This window comes from Lampris incognitus, chromosome 3, assembly GCF_029633865.1.
Source record: "Lampris incognitus isolate fLamInc1 chromosome 3, fLamInc1.hap2, whole genome shotgun sequence".
Taxonomy (NCBI): domain Eukaryota; kingdom Metazoa; phylum Chordata; class Actinopteri; order Lampriformes; family Lampridae; genus Lampris; species Lampris incognitus.
Window position 1 is genome coordinate 17,093,219 of NC_079213.1, and position 14,021 is coordinate 17,107,239.

General features: G+C 43.8%; 1 protein-coding gene across 1 annotated transcript in view; it reads right to left on the minus strand.

Annotated features, from left to right (window-relative positions):
* The window catches only part of ccdc146 (coiled-coil domain containing 146), a 107,103-nt gene extending 96,205 nt beyond the window's left edge, over positions 1-10,898 (minus strand). Inside the window, exon 1 of the mRNA XM_056276674.1 lies at positions 10,762-10,898. Coding sequence (XP_056132649.1) covers positions 10,762-10,898 — 137 coding nt within the window. The remainder of the gene's footprint in view (positions 1-10,761) is intronic.
* Positions 10,899-14,021: the final 3,123 nt, after the last annotated feature.

Consider the following 14,021-nt stretch of genomic DNA (forward strand, 5'->3'; position numbering starts at 1 on the left):
CGATGAGTGATGAAACGTTTCTCTCAATAAACGTGTCCAGATGAACTGGTACAACTTTCTGTGATATATAATGCAAATGTAGCGAATTCGGGGGAACTGCCGCGGCCGGGAAGCGAACCCGTATCGCCCGCACCGCAGGAGACATCGCTAACCGCTCGACTAAAGGGTCAGATCCGTAAGGTCACGGCCAGCGTGTCTTCTTATCCATGCACGTTACACTACCCCCCCTCCTTAAGTTAACGCGTCCCCGCGTTTAAGCATATCAGCTCCTTCACGCCTCAGGGCGCGTACGCTTCCGATGGCCTTACGGTCGCTCCATCCCACTTCTGACACCAATGTAGCGAATTCGGGGGAACTGCCGCGGCCGGGAAGCGCACCCGTATCGCCCGCACCGCAGGAGACATCGCTCACCGCTCGACTAAAGGGTCAGACCCACCTGCCAGCGGCCATCGTGTCTTCTTATCCATGCACGTTACAGTATGAATTCTGTGTACATAGTCTATGTAGGTCTGTATTATTATTTTTTTGGGGTGGGTGGGGGGGGGGTGTCCTTTGTGTTCAGGCAGAGAGCCAGAGCATAATAATCTCATTGTATTCCAATACACATGACAATGAAGTTGAACTTGAACTCGACCAAGGGCGTCATATTGACGGCTTTGTATTTTCAAAGTTTAACTTTTTTTTGGGGGGGGGATACAGACCTGCGCTCCGTGGGTGCTCCTAAAATTGCATATATTTGCATTAAAATGAGTTTTAGATCAATTACACACAAAAAGTTATGATAAGATCTACCTAAAACGACCAAGAGCCGTCAATATGACGGCGCGTAATATGCACATTATCGTGCGCGTCATGTCACTATTTACGACATGTATTGGTCGCATCATTTCCTTCGCGGAGTTCATTGCTCTGTCCTAGAAACACGCTGGCGTTCTCCAGTGCAGCGTACTAACCTAATCTTGATTTTTGATTATTGCCAACGTGTCTGCTCACAGACGCCGTTTCAGACGCACAATGACTACCACCGAGGCGTTGCGGTATTACAGGCGTTGGACAGCTGCCATTTTAAATTGTTTGAAAAATAGTATCAAAGTTGTTAAAATGTTAATTTTGGTGTCAGTCGTTTCCTAACAGACATACTAACATTTTCAATGCATTAATATCTCAATTGGGTATTGATCTTGATAGAATGTAGAGTTTAAAAACCGGCCGTCATTTTGATGGCCCATCCGGTCGTTCTATTTTTAAAGATAAAAGCGCTGTCAAGCTGTCCACGAGTAGCTAGTTAGTCAGACTGTTGGTATCGTTACCATGGCTTGTCATTTTATCTGTTAATCTCTTTTCGGGCATCGAATTCAATTTTCAATAATGAAAATATGCATTTTTAATATCAGACGTTAAAAGTGAATGACATACAACTAGTTATAACTCTATTTTAGTTTCAAGTAGTAAACATCAATTGTTGATATCAGAAATTATAATCTTGATATCAAAAGTTCAATTCAGAACTCAGCTGTTGACACAAGATATGTATTTATCGATATCACAAATTCGGTTTTAGTAAGCGAAAATGCCATTCGTTGATATCAGAATTTGGAAAGTACGCCAATTCTCGACTTGAGCTGAATACAGATACCCAATTCGGAATTAACGCTAGGTTAGCTTATGTTTACGCTAGCGCGATAGAGAATGCTAGCGTTAGCCCTAAAGCAACGCGTCAAAAACCGTACCTTTTAATATTTGTAGCCGACAGCACCTTCTTTAAGTTTGAGAATAATTCCTCATACCCGTGTATGAGGAACCGCAACGGTCACCGTATACCCTAAAAAGACGCAAAACAAAATAAAATAAAACAATTCTTCCTATGTAATGAACGACTGTCGTTCGTATAACTTAAATTGATATTTAACTGACGCTAAATCAAATCACAACTGCTCTCGTGTCCCTTGAGTAACTTGGTGTGGTTACCATGACAACGACAAGCTAACCAAGCTGATTACCGTTTTCTGAAATATTCGTTATTTTGGTTACTAATTTGTTTCACCCGTTAACTCGACGTCTTAGCAAACAGTATTCTCCAGTTTGTAAACAACAAATCCATAAAATACAATTTCCGAAGTCTCTCAGGAAAGTTACACTTGCCATAAATGTCCACAAGATGGCGCCATATCTGTTCGAATGTCTCCACATGGCCTCACAAGCGGTCGATGAAACCCAGTTGGTTGATGATGTTCATTGTGAAGATAGAGAAATGGGAGCATTAAAAATGAAGTTGCATTCTGGTTTTGATCATTCCTAGCCCCAAAACAAGAGTGAAAAATGATGGTGATGCAAGATTGCCTTTCTCCTCTCTTTCTTTCCCACAGTGTGTTTTGGGATGCTGGCACATCCTGTCATCGACTCCTTGCAACAGCTGCAAGGATGTGTTATCTCAGCAGTGTGTGTGTGTGTGTGTGTGTGTGTGTGTGTGTGTGTGTGTGTGTGTGTGTGTGTGTGTGTGTGTGTGTGTGTGTGTGTGCATACTTGTGCTAGTGTGTTTAGTGTGTAGAAAGAGAGATCTCCTCTTTTGCAAGACCTCTACCCGTTTGTGTGTGATTCAATCTGGCTGTAGTGAGTGGTAGAGGTCAAGTCATTTAGGTCAGCATTGATTATCAAAAGTAGACTTGGGGATTTGACTTTGGTCCCGAAAAGTTTTGCCCAGCTTTCATGAGATATCAACGTAAATCAGAGTAAGAACCTTTGGTTCTTTTGATGTGTAGAAATTTCACTGGCATGTCCGCCATGAGTTGAGTTGTTGGAGACAGCTTGAGTCTATGTTTTCCTCCTAATTTACTCCAGTTTTACTGGCTCGGTTACAATAAGCCTTCTCTTCAAAAGAGTGTTTTCCATGTTACTTGATCCTCGTCGACAAACATTCCCAGCAACATATGGTTAAGCACATGGAACATGTATAAACTGGCATGCCATGCATAGCATATACATATATGTGTGTCTGTGTGAGTGTCTGTTTGTCTGTGTGCCAGGGTGACATGTGCACGCTTACATAAACACGTCTGAGAGACACAACTACAGTGCATGTTGCAAAGAGAAACAACACAATACACGTACATTTATAGTATGTGTTTCTATTGGTCATGTATATTTGTGCATTTTTTTTGGGGTACAAACATAGTATATATTGCAGACCTCTTTTGCACTAACAATAGTGATTGTTGACAAAAAATTTCACAGGAATACCTGATCATACACTCATCACCAAGCTGGGTGTTTTAACAAAATGACACCCATTTTCCAATTTTTCCAAATTTAGGCGACAGGCATGGACGCAAGTCCATGAATACTGGGATGGCATTCAGCATCTTACCTGTGCCCCCGTTCATAGGGTTGGTGGTTGTGTCAGGAAGGGCATCTAGCGTAAAATTTTGCCAAATCAGTATACGGATTGACAAAACCATACTGGATCGGCCAAGGCCTGAGTTAACAATGGCCACCATTGGTGCTGTGTCCTCACATGGTACCAACGGAAACTATAAAATCCGCTGTGGTGACCCCTGAAAAACAGGGAACAAGCCAAAAGAAGAAGGTACTCGTTTTCCAAAATGAAAAGTGAAATGTTTCCAAAAGGACCTCTATGACTGACCGCTCTCACCTTTGTCGCAAGCTATTTTAACCTTTCAATTGAGAAGGTATGAGAATAGCCTCTTTACCCCCCCCCCAAGCCGCTGCCCTCAATAACTGCACTGCAACCTGTCATCTCTCACTCTCTCTTAAACCGATATCTCACAGTGCTAATGCACCACAATAGACATTTGCACTCTGCTGCAAGTATCCAGCATGCTTACACACCCACCTAATTTCTAGTGTATTCAAACCAAGCCAAATCGGGTGTCAACTGATTCTAGTTCTTATCCTGTCTGAAAATGTCTGACTGAAAAGTCAGTTTATGAAGTGATTGGCTGACTTACCCATCATATGGTGTGGGATTTTGCACAATGCATTATGACTGGTTTGGTCTGTCCTCCATTCCATCCATTATCCAAGCCGCTTATCCTAATAAGGGTCGCGAGACACTGGAGCCTATCCCAGCAGTCATTGGGCAGCAGGCAGGAAGACACCCTAGACAGGCCACCAGTCCATCACAGGGCCGACACATTCACACTAAGGGACAATTTAGTACGGCCGATTCACTTGACCTTCATGTCTTTGGACTGTGGGAGGAAACCGGAGCGGAGCACCCAGAAGAAATTCACAAATTCAAATCCAGTTCAAACTGTTTTGCTCAAACCAAACTACCTGATCTTCTCATGTGATGCGAACGTTTACTTGAATTCATCCATGTCATAATATGAACTGTACGCCAAAAAAAAAGAAGAAAAAAAAAGAAAGAAGAAGTTTTTGATGTCAGGCTGAAGTCTGATGGTCTCTATTTTTCTTTTGGACAGATGAGTATGGTCTGTCCTGTCTTTGATAAATGAGGTCACGTGGGTGACAGCTGTCAAATACAATATTACAATGATAGGAAAAGGCAAAATTCAGTGGTCTTTGACTGTATGGTAATTCAAAACAAGATCGTAACTCTGAAATGACTCAACAGGAAAAAATTCAAAGGTTATCAAACTGGATACCATCTCTTGTATGCATAAACTATACCTCATAATCAGTGGTACATTGTGTTTCTCAACAAAGGGTAGCAATTTTGGCCTTTTATTTCATCCTGTAACTCAAAATAAAGCCAACGGACTATTTTCCATGTCCCTCTCCACAGAGACCCTCGGATGCACTAATGTGGACGTGCTCTTCCATTTTCAAGTACAACCTTTTGGGTAAATGTCATAGGCGCAACAGTTTTTCCTACAAAAAATAACCATGACAAGGTTCAAGTGGTAGTGCCCCATCACTATTTGTGGATGAAAATAACCGATGAGCTAACATGAGAGAAATGCTCTACAGAACCTGGCAGACCCACTTCTTCTGAATTAAATCAGGTCCCACCCAGAGGTCTAAAACACGACCCCGCCCCTAGTGAGTGGTCACCGAAAAATTCTGTTGGTGTCAAGGGAACCTGATTGTTGTGTTGTTACTGAGAAAACTTAACCATTTTGCAGACTTAGCTTTGCCACCCTTTGTTTAACCAAAACAAATCATTCACTAGTTCTTTTGGGGATCATGGTTGTTGTTGGCAGCGGAAAGCTCTGAAAATTAACCTTGAATTCGCTCCAATGATCTGGATATGCAAGATCCTGGCAAGCCCTGGTTGTATTTTCTTATGAAAATATACCCTCCAATCATTACCATCTTTGGCGATCAAAATAAGCCCCAGTTTATTTATAGCTTTCTGAAGGGGTAAAACTCAAGCTTGCATATGTATGTGAGAATACATGGAAGGACGATGAAAGTTAGAAAGTAAAAATAACCCAAGAGTTTAACTTTTCTCCAGGGACCTTTTGTTGTGTTTACCATTGCTATCATGTAAGGTGATGATGAAGTGTGCTCATGATTAAGTGATAATCTCTTGAATTTCTTCGCAATAACCTAGAGCCAAGCTGGAATTGACAAACATCTGTCAAAAGTACTGAGTAAGCTCTTGCTCTCTCAGTAAGCAAGTCAGTAAGTTACAGCAAGAGAATGGGAGACAGGCTTTGAATCTGGTCCGTTTCATTATCTCCCACTGACAGCCCAACCAAAAATTTATGGCACCAGATCCAGTTCCAATTCATTCCGCTACAGTTGCCCACTGTGAAACTTGACAATGCACAACAGATGCTGATGAGGCTTGCTGGATTAGTTATACAACAAAAAAAACTCACAACTACAGTGGGGGTGAATACATTGATGAAATGCTTAGTTACAGAACGGTTAAGGTTTGAGAGTAGGTGGGTGTAGATGTATGTGGGTGAGGGTCATGTGAAATGAGGTAACACCCCTCATTATGACTCACTGCCCTTTATTTCTTATCTTATTTACAATTTGCAGTGCATTTACTTTTCACTCCTGATTGTGAGGTGCCGGGTCAATTTGTATTTCAGAAGGGGATGTTTTGATATGTCTTTCTTATTTATACTGGCATTCGACGAGGCTCGAACCTGTTGAGTTCAGAGCGGGTCAGACAGAAATCTGATTTCTGATTCAGTGTTCTGTCACAATGAACAAAAACTGAGCTTCCTCATTTCAGTGGATTTATGTCCTCTCTTTGTAAATGTGTACCAAGGGGATAAAGAACAACCATAAGTTCCATGTGTTATTCAGCTGTGTTTTCTTGTATGTAACTCTCCTCCCCCCTTTACTCCCCAATTGTACTTGGCCAATTACCCTATTTTCTGAGCCATCCTGATCACTGCTCCGCTCCCTCTGCCAATCCGGGGAGGTGCTGCAGACTACCACATGCCTCCTACATGTGGAGTCGCCAGCTGGTTCTTTTCACCTGACAGTGAGGAGTTTCACCAGGGTGACGTAGCGTGTGGGAGGATCACGCTATTCCCCCCAGTTTCCTCTCCCTCCCCCGAAAAGGCACCCTGACGAACCAGAGGGGGCGCTAGTGCAACGACCAGGACACACACCCACATTACACACACCCATTGAACAGTAAGGGAAACAAGTCTTTGGAAAAAATGATTGTGTTCTCTTCTTGCAGTGTCCAGATCTTTGTTTTTACTGCCCCACTGTAGTGAAAACAAAAGAAAATCTGGAAATGGGGGGTAATTATAAAGGGCCCTCATCTGGATAACTCTGTTTTTATATCAGCCTTGGTGTTGGGATCCTTTTCTTTAACACTCAAACCCTGCTGGTGCACACACACACACACACACACACACACACACACACACACTTATTACAAGATCTATGTCCTTGCACGAGAGTGTACACAAACATATACTTTAGACAAAAAATATTCATATATACACTATGCATATATTGCACATATACATGCATACAGACACTAAGGCACACACTCTCTCACTCTCACACACACACAAAGAAACACACACCACACACACACCATCATCATCCGTGGTCACTTGGGGTCAAGTATAACTGTCCTCCTTCTGGGTCCTTCTGGGTCTTTAGGTGAGTGTAGAGGCCTATCCCAGAGCCACATATTTTGGGGCAATGTGGGCAAGGGTGTGAAGGAGGGGTTGAGGATGTGGTTTGGGCCTTTCTGGTAACTCCCTCTTTACTGAGTCTGTGCTTGTTTTCAGCATCACAGTGGAGGCCATGGTTGTAGCGCGCAACACTCTCATGGACAGCCAGTCTCGAGGTCTCCCTGTTCTTTGCTGCTTTTTCCAAGTATTGAAGTCGATGCTAAACCTTTTGATGTGGGCCTTGATGTTATCTTTATATCGTTTCTTTTGTCTTTCTGGGGCATGGCGTTCTGTCACAAGGCGAGAGTAAAGGACTTGTTTCGGGAGGTGAGAGTTATATACAGTGCTGCTTGAAAGTTTGTGAACCCTCCAGACATGGTCACTGCTTTTGTAAAAAACATTAAAATAAGCTTATTACATATACATCAAAATCCCAATTTGTAAAGCACACCTTCCAAATAATGGACACACACACAAAAAGCGATATATTTTCATTATTTAATTCAACAAAGGTGGTTTATTTCACAAAAACTGAAAATTTAACATGTGCAAAAGTATGTGAACCCTTGTATTAGTAGCTTGTGGCTCCTCCTTTTGCAGCCATTACTTCAACCAAACGTCTTCTGTAACCACTAACCAGTCTCTCGCATCTGCTTATGGGGATTTTTGCCCACTCCTCCTTGCAGAACTCAGCCAGTCGAGAGAGGTTGGAGGGACATCTGGTATGTACCAACTTCTTCAGGTCTCGCCACAACATTTCAATTGGATTAAGATCCGGACTTTGACTGGGCCAATCCAGAGTACGAATCCTCTTTCTCTGAAGCCATTCCTTTGTAGTTTTGCTGGAATGCTTTGGGTCATTGTCTTGTTGCATAATCCATTTTCGTCCCAGCTTCAACTCCCTGACTGATGGCAGGAGATTCTGGTCAAGAATTTGTTGATATGCCGGAGAATTCATGGTTCCTTGGATAATATGGAGTCGTCCAGGTCCAGAAGCAGAAAAGCAGCCCCAGACCTTCACATTTGCACCACCATGCTTCACTGTTGGGAGGAGGTTCTTTTCTTCATATGCAGTGTTGGCTTTTCTCCAAACATGTTGGTTTTGATTGTGACCAAATAATTCTATTTTGGACTCGTCTGTCCAGAGAATGGACTTCCAGAAGGCCTCTGGTTTCTCCAAGTGCTCTCTGGCAAAGTTGAAATGGGCAGCTTTGTTCTTTTTTGAGAGCAGAGGCTTCCTTCTAGCAACCCTCCCATGAATGTCATGGCTATTCAATTTTCGTCTGATTGTAGACGCATGCACATTTGTCCCAGATGCTACCAGAGAGGTCTGCAACTCTCTAGAGGTGATGTGTGGGTTGGCCTTTACCTGATTTATTATTTTTCTGGTGCTTCTGGGTGATAGTTTTGATGGGCGTCCACTTCTAGGCAGAGTTGCTGTCATGTTGAAGGCCCTCCATTTGTAAATTATTTGTCTTACAGTGGATGGATGGAGCTGGAATCTTTTGGAGATGGTCTTATATCCCTCCCCAGACTGATGGGCTATCACTACCCTCTTCTTCATGTCCTCGGATATCTCCTTTGCTCTCGGCATTGTTGATTTGTATGGGACCACAGTGGTTTGGTTGGTTTCCTCTCTTTTAATTAGTGCAGGCCAAACCCTTTCCCAAGGATGTCTCATGTCATTGGTCTGCTTAAATGATTAATTAAGCACCCAAATGTGTTTCATCTGAGTCTGTTACCTGCTTGACTTAACCAATGCAGCTGGGGGTTCACTTACTTTTGCACATACACTAATTCCATGTTTCATGTAGTTTTTGGGCTACTTAAACAAGTCCCACTAAACAAGTACCTGCAACTGATAAACATATATCTGACATTTCATACATAAAAACTGGTGATGATAGAATAAGAAAATCATGGTAAAATAACAGAAAAATCTAAACTGCTCAAGGGGTTCACATACTTTCAAGCAGCACTGCATGTGCGGAGGACATGGCCAGTCCATCTCAGCTGACGTTGTGCGATGGTGGCAGTTATAGTAGGCATGTTAGCCTCCTCGAGCACGCTGAGGTTGGTGCGCTTATCCCTACCAGCTGATCTTAAGGATCTTCCTGAGGTATCGCTGATGGTATGCCTTGAGTGCTTTCAGGTACCTGCTATATGTGGTCCATGTTTCTGATCCATACAGTACGGTGGGCACACTACCGCTTTGTACACCAGAATTTTGGTTCTGGCCTGAAGGTTGCAGTTTTCAAAACCCCTTTTTCTCAATTTTGAGAAGGCCCGGCTGGCACAACTGAGATGATGGTGTATTTCAATGTCAACGTTGGTTTTGGAGGAGAGACGGCTGCCAAGATATGGGAACTGTTCCGCATTTTTGAGTCTGGTGTTGTCTACAGAGAGGGGATATGGGTCTTTTAATGTTAATGGCCTGGTCAAGCTGCTTGTATGCCTTTGCAAAAGCATCCAGTATGCTCTTTAGTTCCTCTTCTATGAGGGACACTAAGGTGTTGTCATCAGTGTACTGCAGCTCAATGATGGATGTGGTGGTTGGTTTTACTTTTAGCCCTGAATTTGTTAATGATCAGAAGATTCCCATTGGTTCTGTACATGATTTCAACTCCTTGAGGCAGATTGGGTCCTGTGAGGTGGAGAATGGTAGTAATAAAGAGAGAGAACAGGGTTTGGGCAATGACACCGCCTTGTTTAACTCATGTGTGGAACTTAAAGGACTCTGTCTCATCTTCATAAATGCTGAGTACTCTAGATGACATATTGTAATGTAGTAGTCATAGTACTCTGATTTTTTTGTCAGGGCAGCCTATTTTTGAACTAGCCAGAGGGCCTGGCGGTTTACAGAATAAAAAGCTTAGTTAAATCTGTAAATGCATGTAAATGCCATGTAAAATGGTTGATTCTGTTCCTGGGCTTTTTCTTGGAGTTGACGAGTTGTAGAAATCATGTCCATGGCGCCTCTGTTAGGATGAAAACCGTTCTGGGACTCCAGCAGAATTTTCTCTGATATTGGGGGAGACTGTTGGCCAAGACCCTAGCCAGAGTTTCCCTGCAGTGGAAAGCTGGAAAATGCCATGGTAGTTTCTGCACTCAGCTTTGTCCCCTTTCTTAAAGAGAGAGACAACCCCAAAGTTGCGCAAGGATTTCCTCTTTTTAAAATCGTTTTATTTAATTTTTTCCCCCAGTTGTATCTGGCCAATTACCCTACTCTTCCACGCCGTCCGAGTTGCTGCTCCACCCTCTCTGCCAATCCGGAAAGGGCTGCAATCTACCACACGCCTCCTCCAATACATGTGGAGTTGCCAGCTACTTCTTTTCACCTGACAGTGAGGAGTTTCACCCGGGGGACATAGTGCGTAGGAGGATCATGCTATTCCCCCCAGTTCCCCTCCGAGCAGGCGCCCCGACCGACATTAGTGCAGTGACCAGGACACACACCCACACTTGGCTTCCCACCTGCAGACACAGCCAATTGTGTCTGTAGAGACAATCGACCAAGCTGATGAAGGTAACACTGGGATTTAATCCGGCGATCCCTGTGTTGGTAGGCACTGGAATACACCACTATGCTACCCAGTCACCCTGGGATTTCCTCTTTTTCCCATATTTTAAGTAGCAGGGTATGGATATGTCTGAGCAGTCTAGGTCCACCTGCCCTCAGTACTTCTGCCGAGTTCCGTCAAGACCAGCAGCTTTGTTGATTTTCATCTTCCTGATGGCATCCTGGCCTTCTCTGGGACTAGGTGGTGCTGCCATGTCCTCCTCTTTGGGTTGTTGAGGGAATTGTTGAACAGCATCCATCTTAGGGCTAGAGTCCTGGTTTAAAAGGTCTTGGTAGTGCACTTTCTACCTCGTTTTGATTGACCTGTCTCTCAGCAGTGTGTGCCCATCTTTGGACCGCTTATTGCTTTAGTAGCATCAAAGAAGCCTCTGGTATCTCCAGAGTCTGCAAAATGTAGGATCTCAAGGGCCTTCTTTTTCCACCACTGGTTCTTCAATTCCCTGACCCGGCTTTGGATGGCTGACCTTGCTCTTGCATGGGCAACTCGTTTATTTTGGCAGTTAGTATTATTCTATCAGATGGTAAAGGCTTGCCTCTTAATGTTGATTAACCATTGGTTTTCCAGGTGATTCTCATCAAACCAATCTTTGTGGTTCTTCATCTTAAGTCCAAGAGTGGTTTTACAGGTGCCAGTGACTGCAGTCTGGAGCATATCCCAATGGCTTTCAATATAATCTGGATACTGCTTTGACATTGATGTACTGAGCATGGCCTGGAACTGTTGATGAGAGAATGTATCAGTCATTCAAGGTTGGGCTTTGGACAGCTCTGCCTTTTCTGCACCTTACTTTTCCAGTGAAGATGGATGGATGGGATGGAGTGGATAAGGTGATGGTCAGTCCAGCGGTCATCTGCACTGATCATCACTCTGGTGTAAGTGCCTCTTGCCGGTCTCTTTGACAGACGATAATGTAGTCAATGAGGTGCTTATCCTCCTTGGGGACTTTGTTGAGAACATTGTCAAGGTCGGTAAAGAAGGTCTCCTTTACTTCACCTTGTGAGTCAAGTGTTGGAGTGTATGCACTGATGACGGTGATGCTTTGGTTATTTACAAGTGCCAGTCGTACTGTCATCAGGCATTCATTGATGCCCAGAGGAAGCTCAGCAAGGTGGCAAATGAGGCTGTTTTTGATGGCAAAGCCAACCCTGTGGCTCCTCTGCTCATCAGCTGCTTTTCCTTTCCAGAAAAAGGTGTAACCATCCTTCTACTCTTCTAGCTGCCCTTGGCTGGCCAGTCGGGTTTCAGAGAGTGCAGCGATATCAATCCTGAATCTCCTCAGCTCCCAGGCGATGATGGCAGTACACCATTCAGGTCAACTGCTGGATTGATTGTCTGTGAGGGGTCATATGTTTCATGCTCTTACGAGTTTATGTTTCTGACCACATAGTAGTGATCCCACTGCATGCGGTGGTCCACGAGGTCTAGCCCCCTACCAAATTGAGGTCAGCAGAGTGGATCCTAAATAGGGCTGCTCAGTCATGGGTGCAGTAGTCAAGAAGCCCCTCTGCCTCAGTGCCAGGGCTTAGCTACTGATCATACGCCCACCACTTGGTGCCAGGTTGTGGCTAGGGGCTGCCAGACTTCCTGCCCCAATCACCTCTTCCTGATCACCACAGGGCTTTGACCCAGCATGTTTATGGGTTGATTCCTTTGCAGGAGGATGCTTTTGCATTACAGCTTTTTATGTGGAGAGGCGGATGCACCTGCAGCCACCACATGGTCCTTGGCAGGGGGTGGCCAGAGTCCAATGTCATGGAGAACCAAGACTATTGGAGACCACCGCCTTGGATGAAGGCTGCATCCACCTTGTTTGATCCTGCTTCATCTGGAAGCTCCCCCTTCACCTATCTGCCTTGGGTGACCCTACCAGGAGCCAAGTTCCAGATGGCATAGATCTTTGGATCATTAGTACATGCAAGGTTCTCCACCATGGCAAGGTGGTGATCCAGGAGATCACACACACACACACACACACACACACACACACACACACACACACACACACACACACACACACACACACACGACATTATGATCTGCCCAGTAATAAGCCTTGCAAGTTAATGTGCAATGGATTCAAAAATGTTGTTCTACACAGAACTAAATTAAATGTAACATGGCAGAGAATTACAATGACTCAACTTCTCAAGTTACACCCATCAGGTCTAGCACATATAAAGCAGCAAAGTTAAACAAATAACCTGTTTTTAGCAGGAAAGCCAAACCTAGGTTCTGCTAGCTGCGAAGTTACAAATATGTGCCTATGAGTGTGTAACTGCATGTGTTTGGGTGGACATATGTATATGGGTATATATGACTCTGTGTAAGGATGTATGTGGGTGTGTATATGGATGATTGTAAGTTTACTTTTCCTACCTGCATTTGCAAGATAGCAATCTTTCTTTCCAGTTTTCTTTTGTCATACACCCACTTTTTCCTCAGAGCTGTCTGCCTCTGTTCCTCACTGATGGCCAGCGGCAGGCCTTTCATCTCCTCCTCCAGGTGTTTTTTCAAGAGGTGTTTTTGGACATATGTTGTTGCTGTTAAGATTTTTTTTCCTTAAACAAAATGTCCAAAAACTTGCTAAAAATGTGGTTGGAATCTCTAAAGCTAGTTTAAAATAAAAAAGAAGAAACAAAGAAGAAATATCTTATCAAGAAACATCTATAAAATCTCTAATCAAATGCGTCAGGACACTCAGTTCAGGTCTCGGTTGCTTTCAAACCCCAAAACAAATTCTGCACCAGGAATTGGTCCACCCCAAGCATCGGGTGCCCCAGCACAAACAGAGCAATATAGTGTATGCTGTTAAGTGCCGCGAAGATTGCCTTGACTTATACATTGGGGAAACCAAATAGACGCTGGACAAGAGAATGGCACAAAACAAAAGAGCTAACACGTCAGGCCAGGTCTCCACGGTCTACACCCATCTACAGGCCAGTGGACACTCTTTCAAGGATGAGGATGCGCACATCCTTGATAGGGAGTAATGCTGGTTTGAACAGGTAGTCAAAGAGGCCATCTATGTGAAGAAGGAACCACTGTCCCTGAACGGAGGGGGGTGGGCAAGAGAACATCTGTCACCATGTTAGAATGCTGTGATTGAAACTATTCCCCAAGCACCTGTGAATAGTACACATGGCCATTGTAACTCTAGTTAATAGACACGCCTATTTGCATATGAAACCAATTGTTTTGGTCGTTATGCCACTGCATTGTTTATAAGGTTGGGGGGATATCTGCAGTCAATTGAGATGAGTCACTTGGATGAGTGATGAAACATTTCTCTCACGAAACGTTGTGTCCAGATGAACTCATTCATCTGTCTGTGATTTCCTTACCTGGATTATTGAGCATGCAT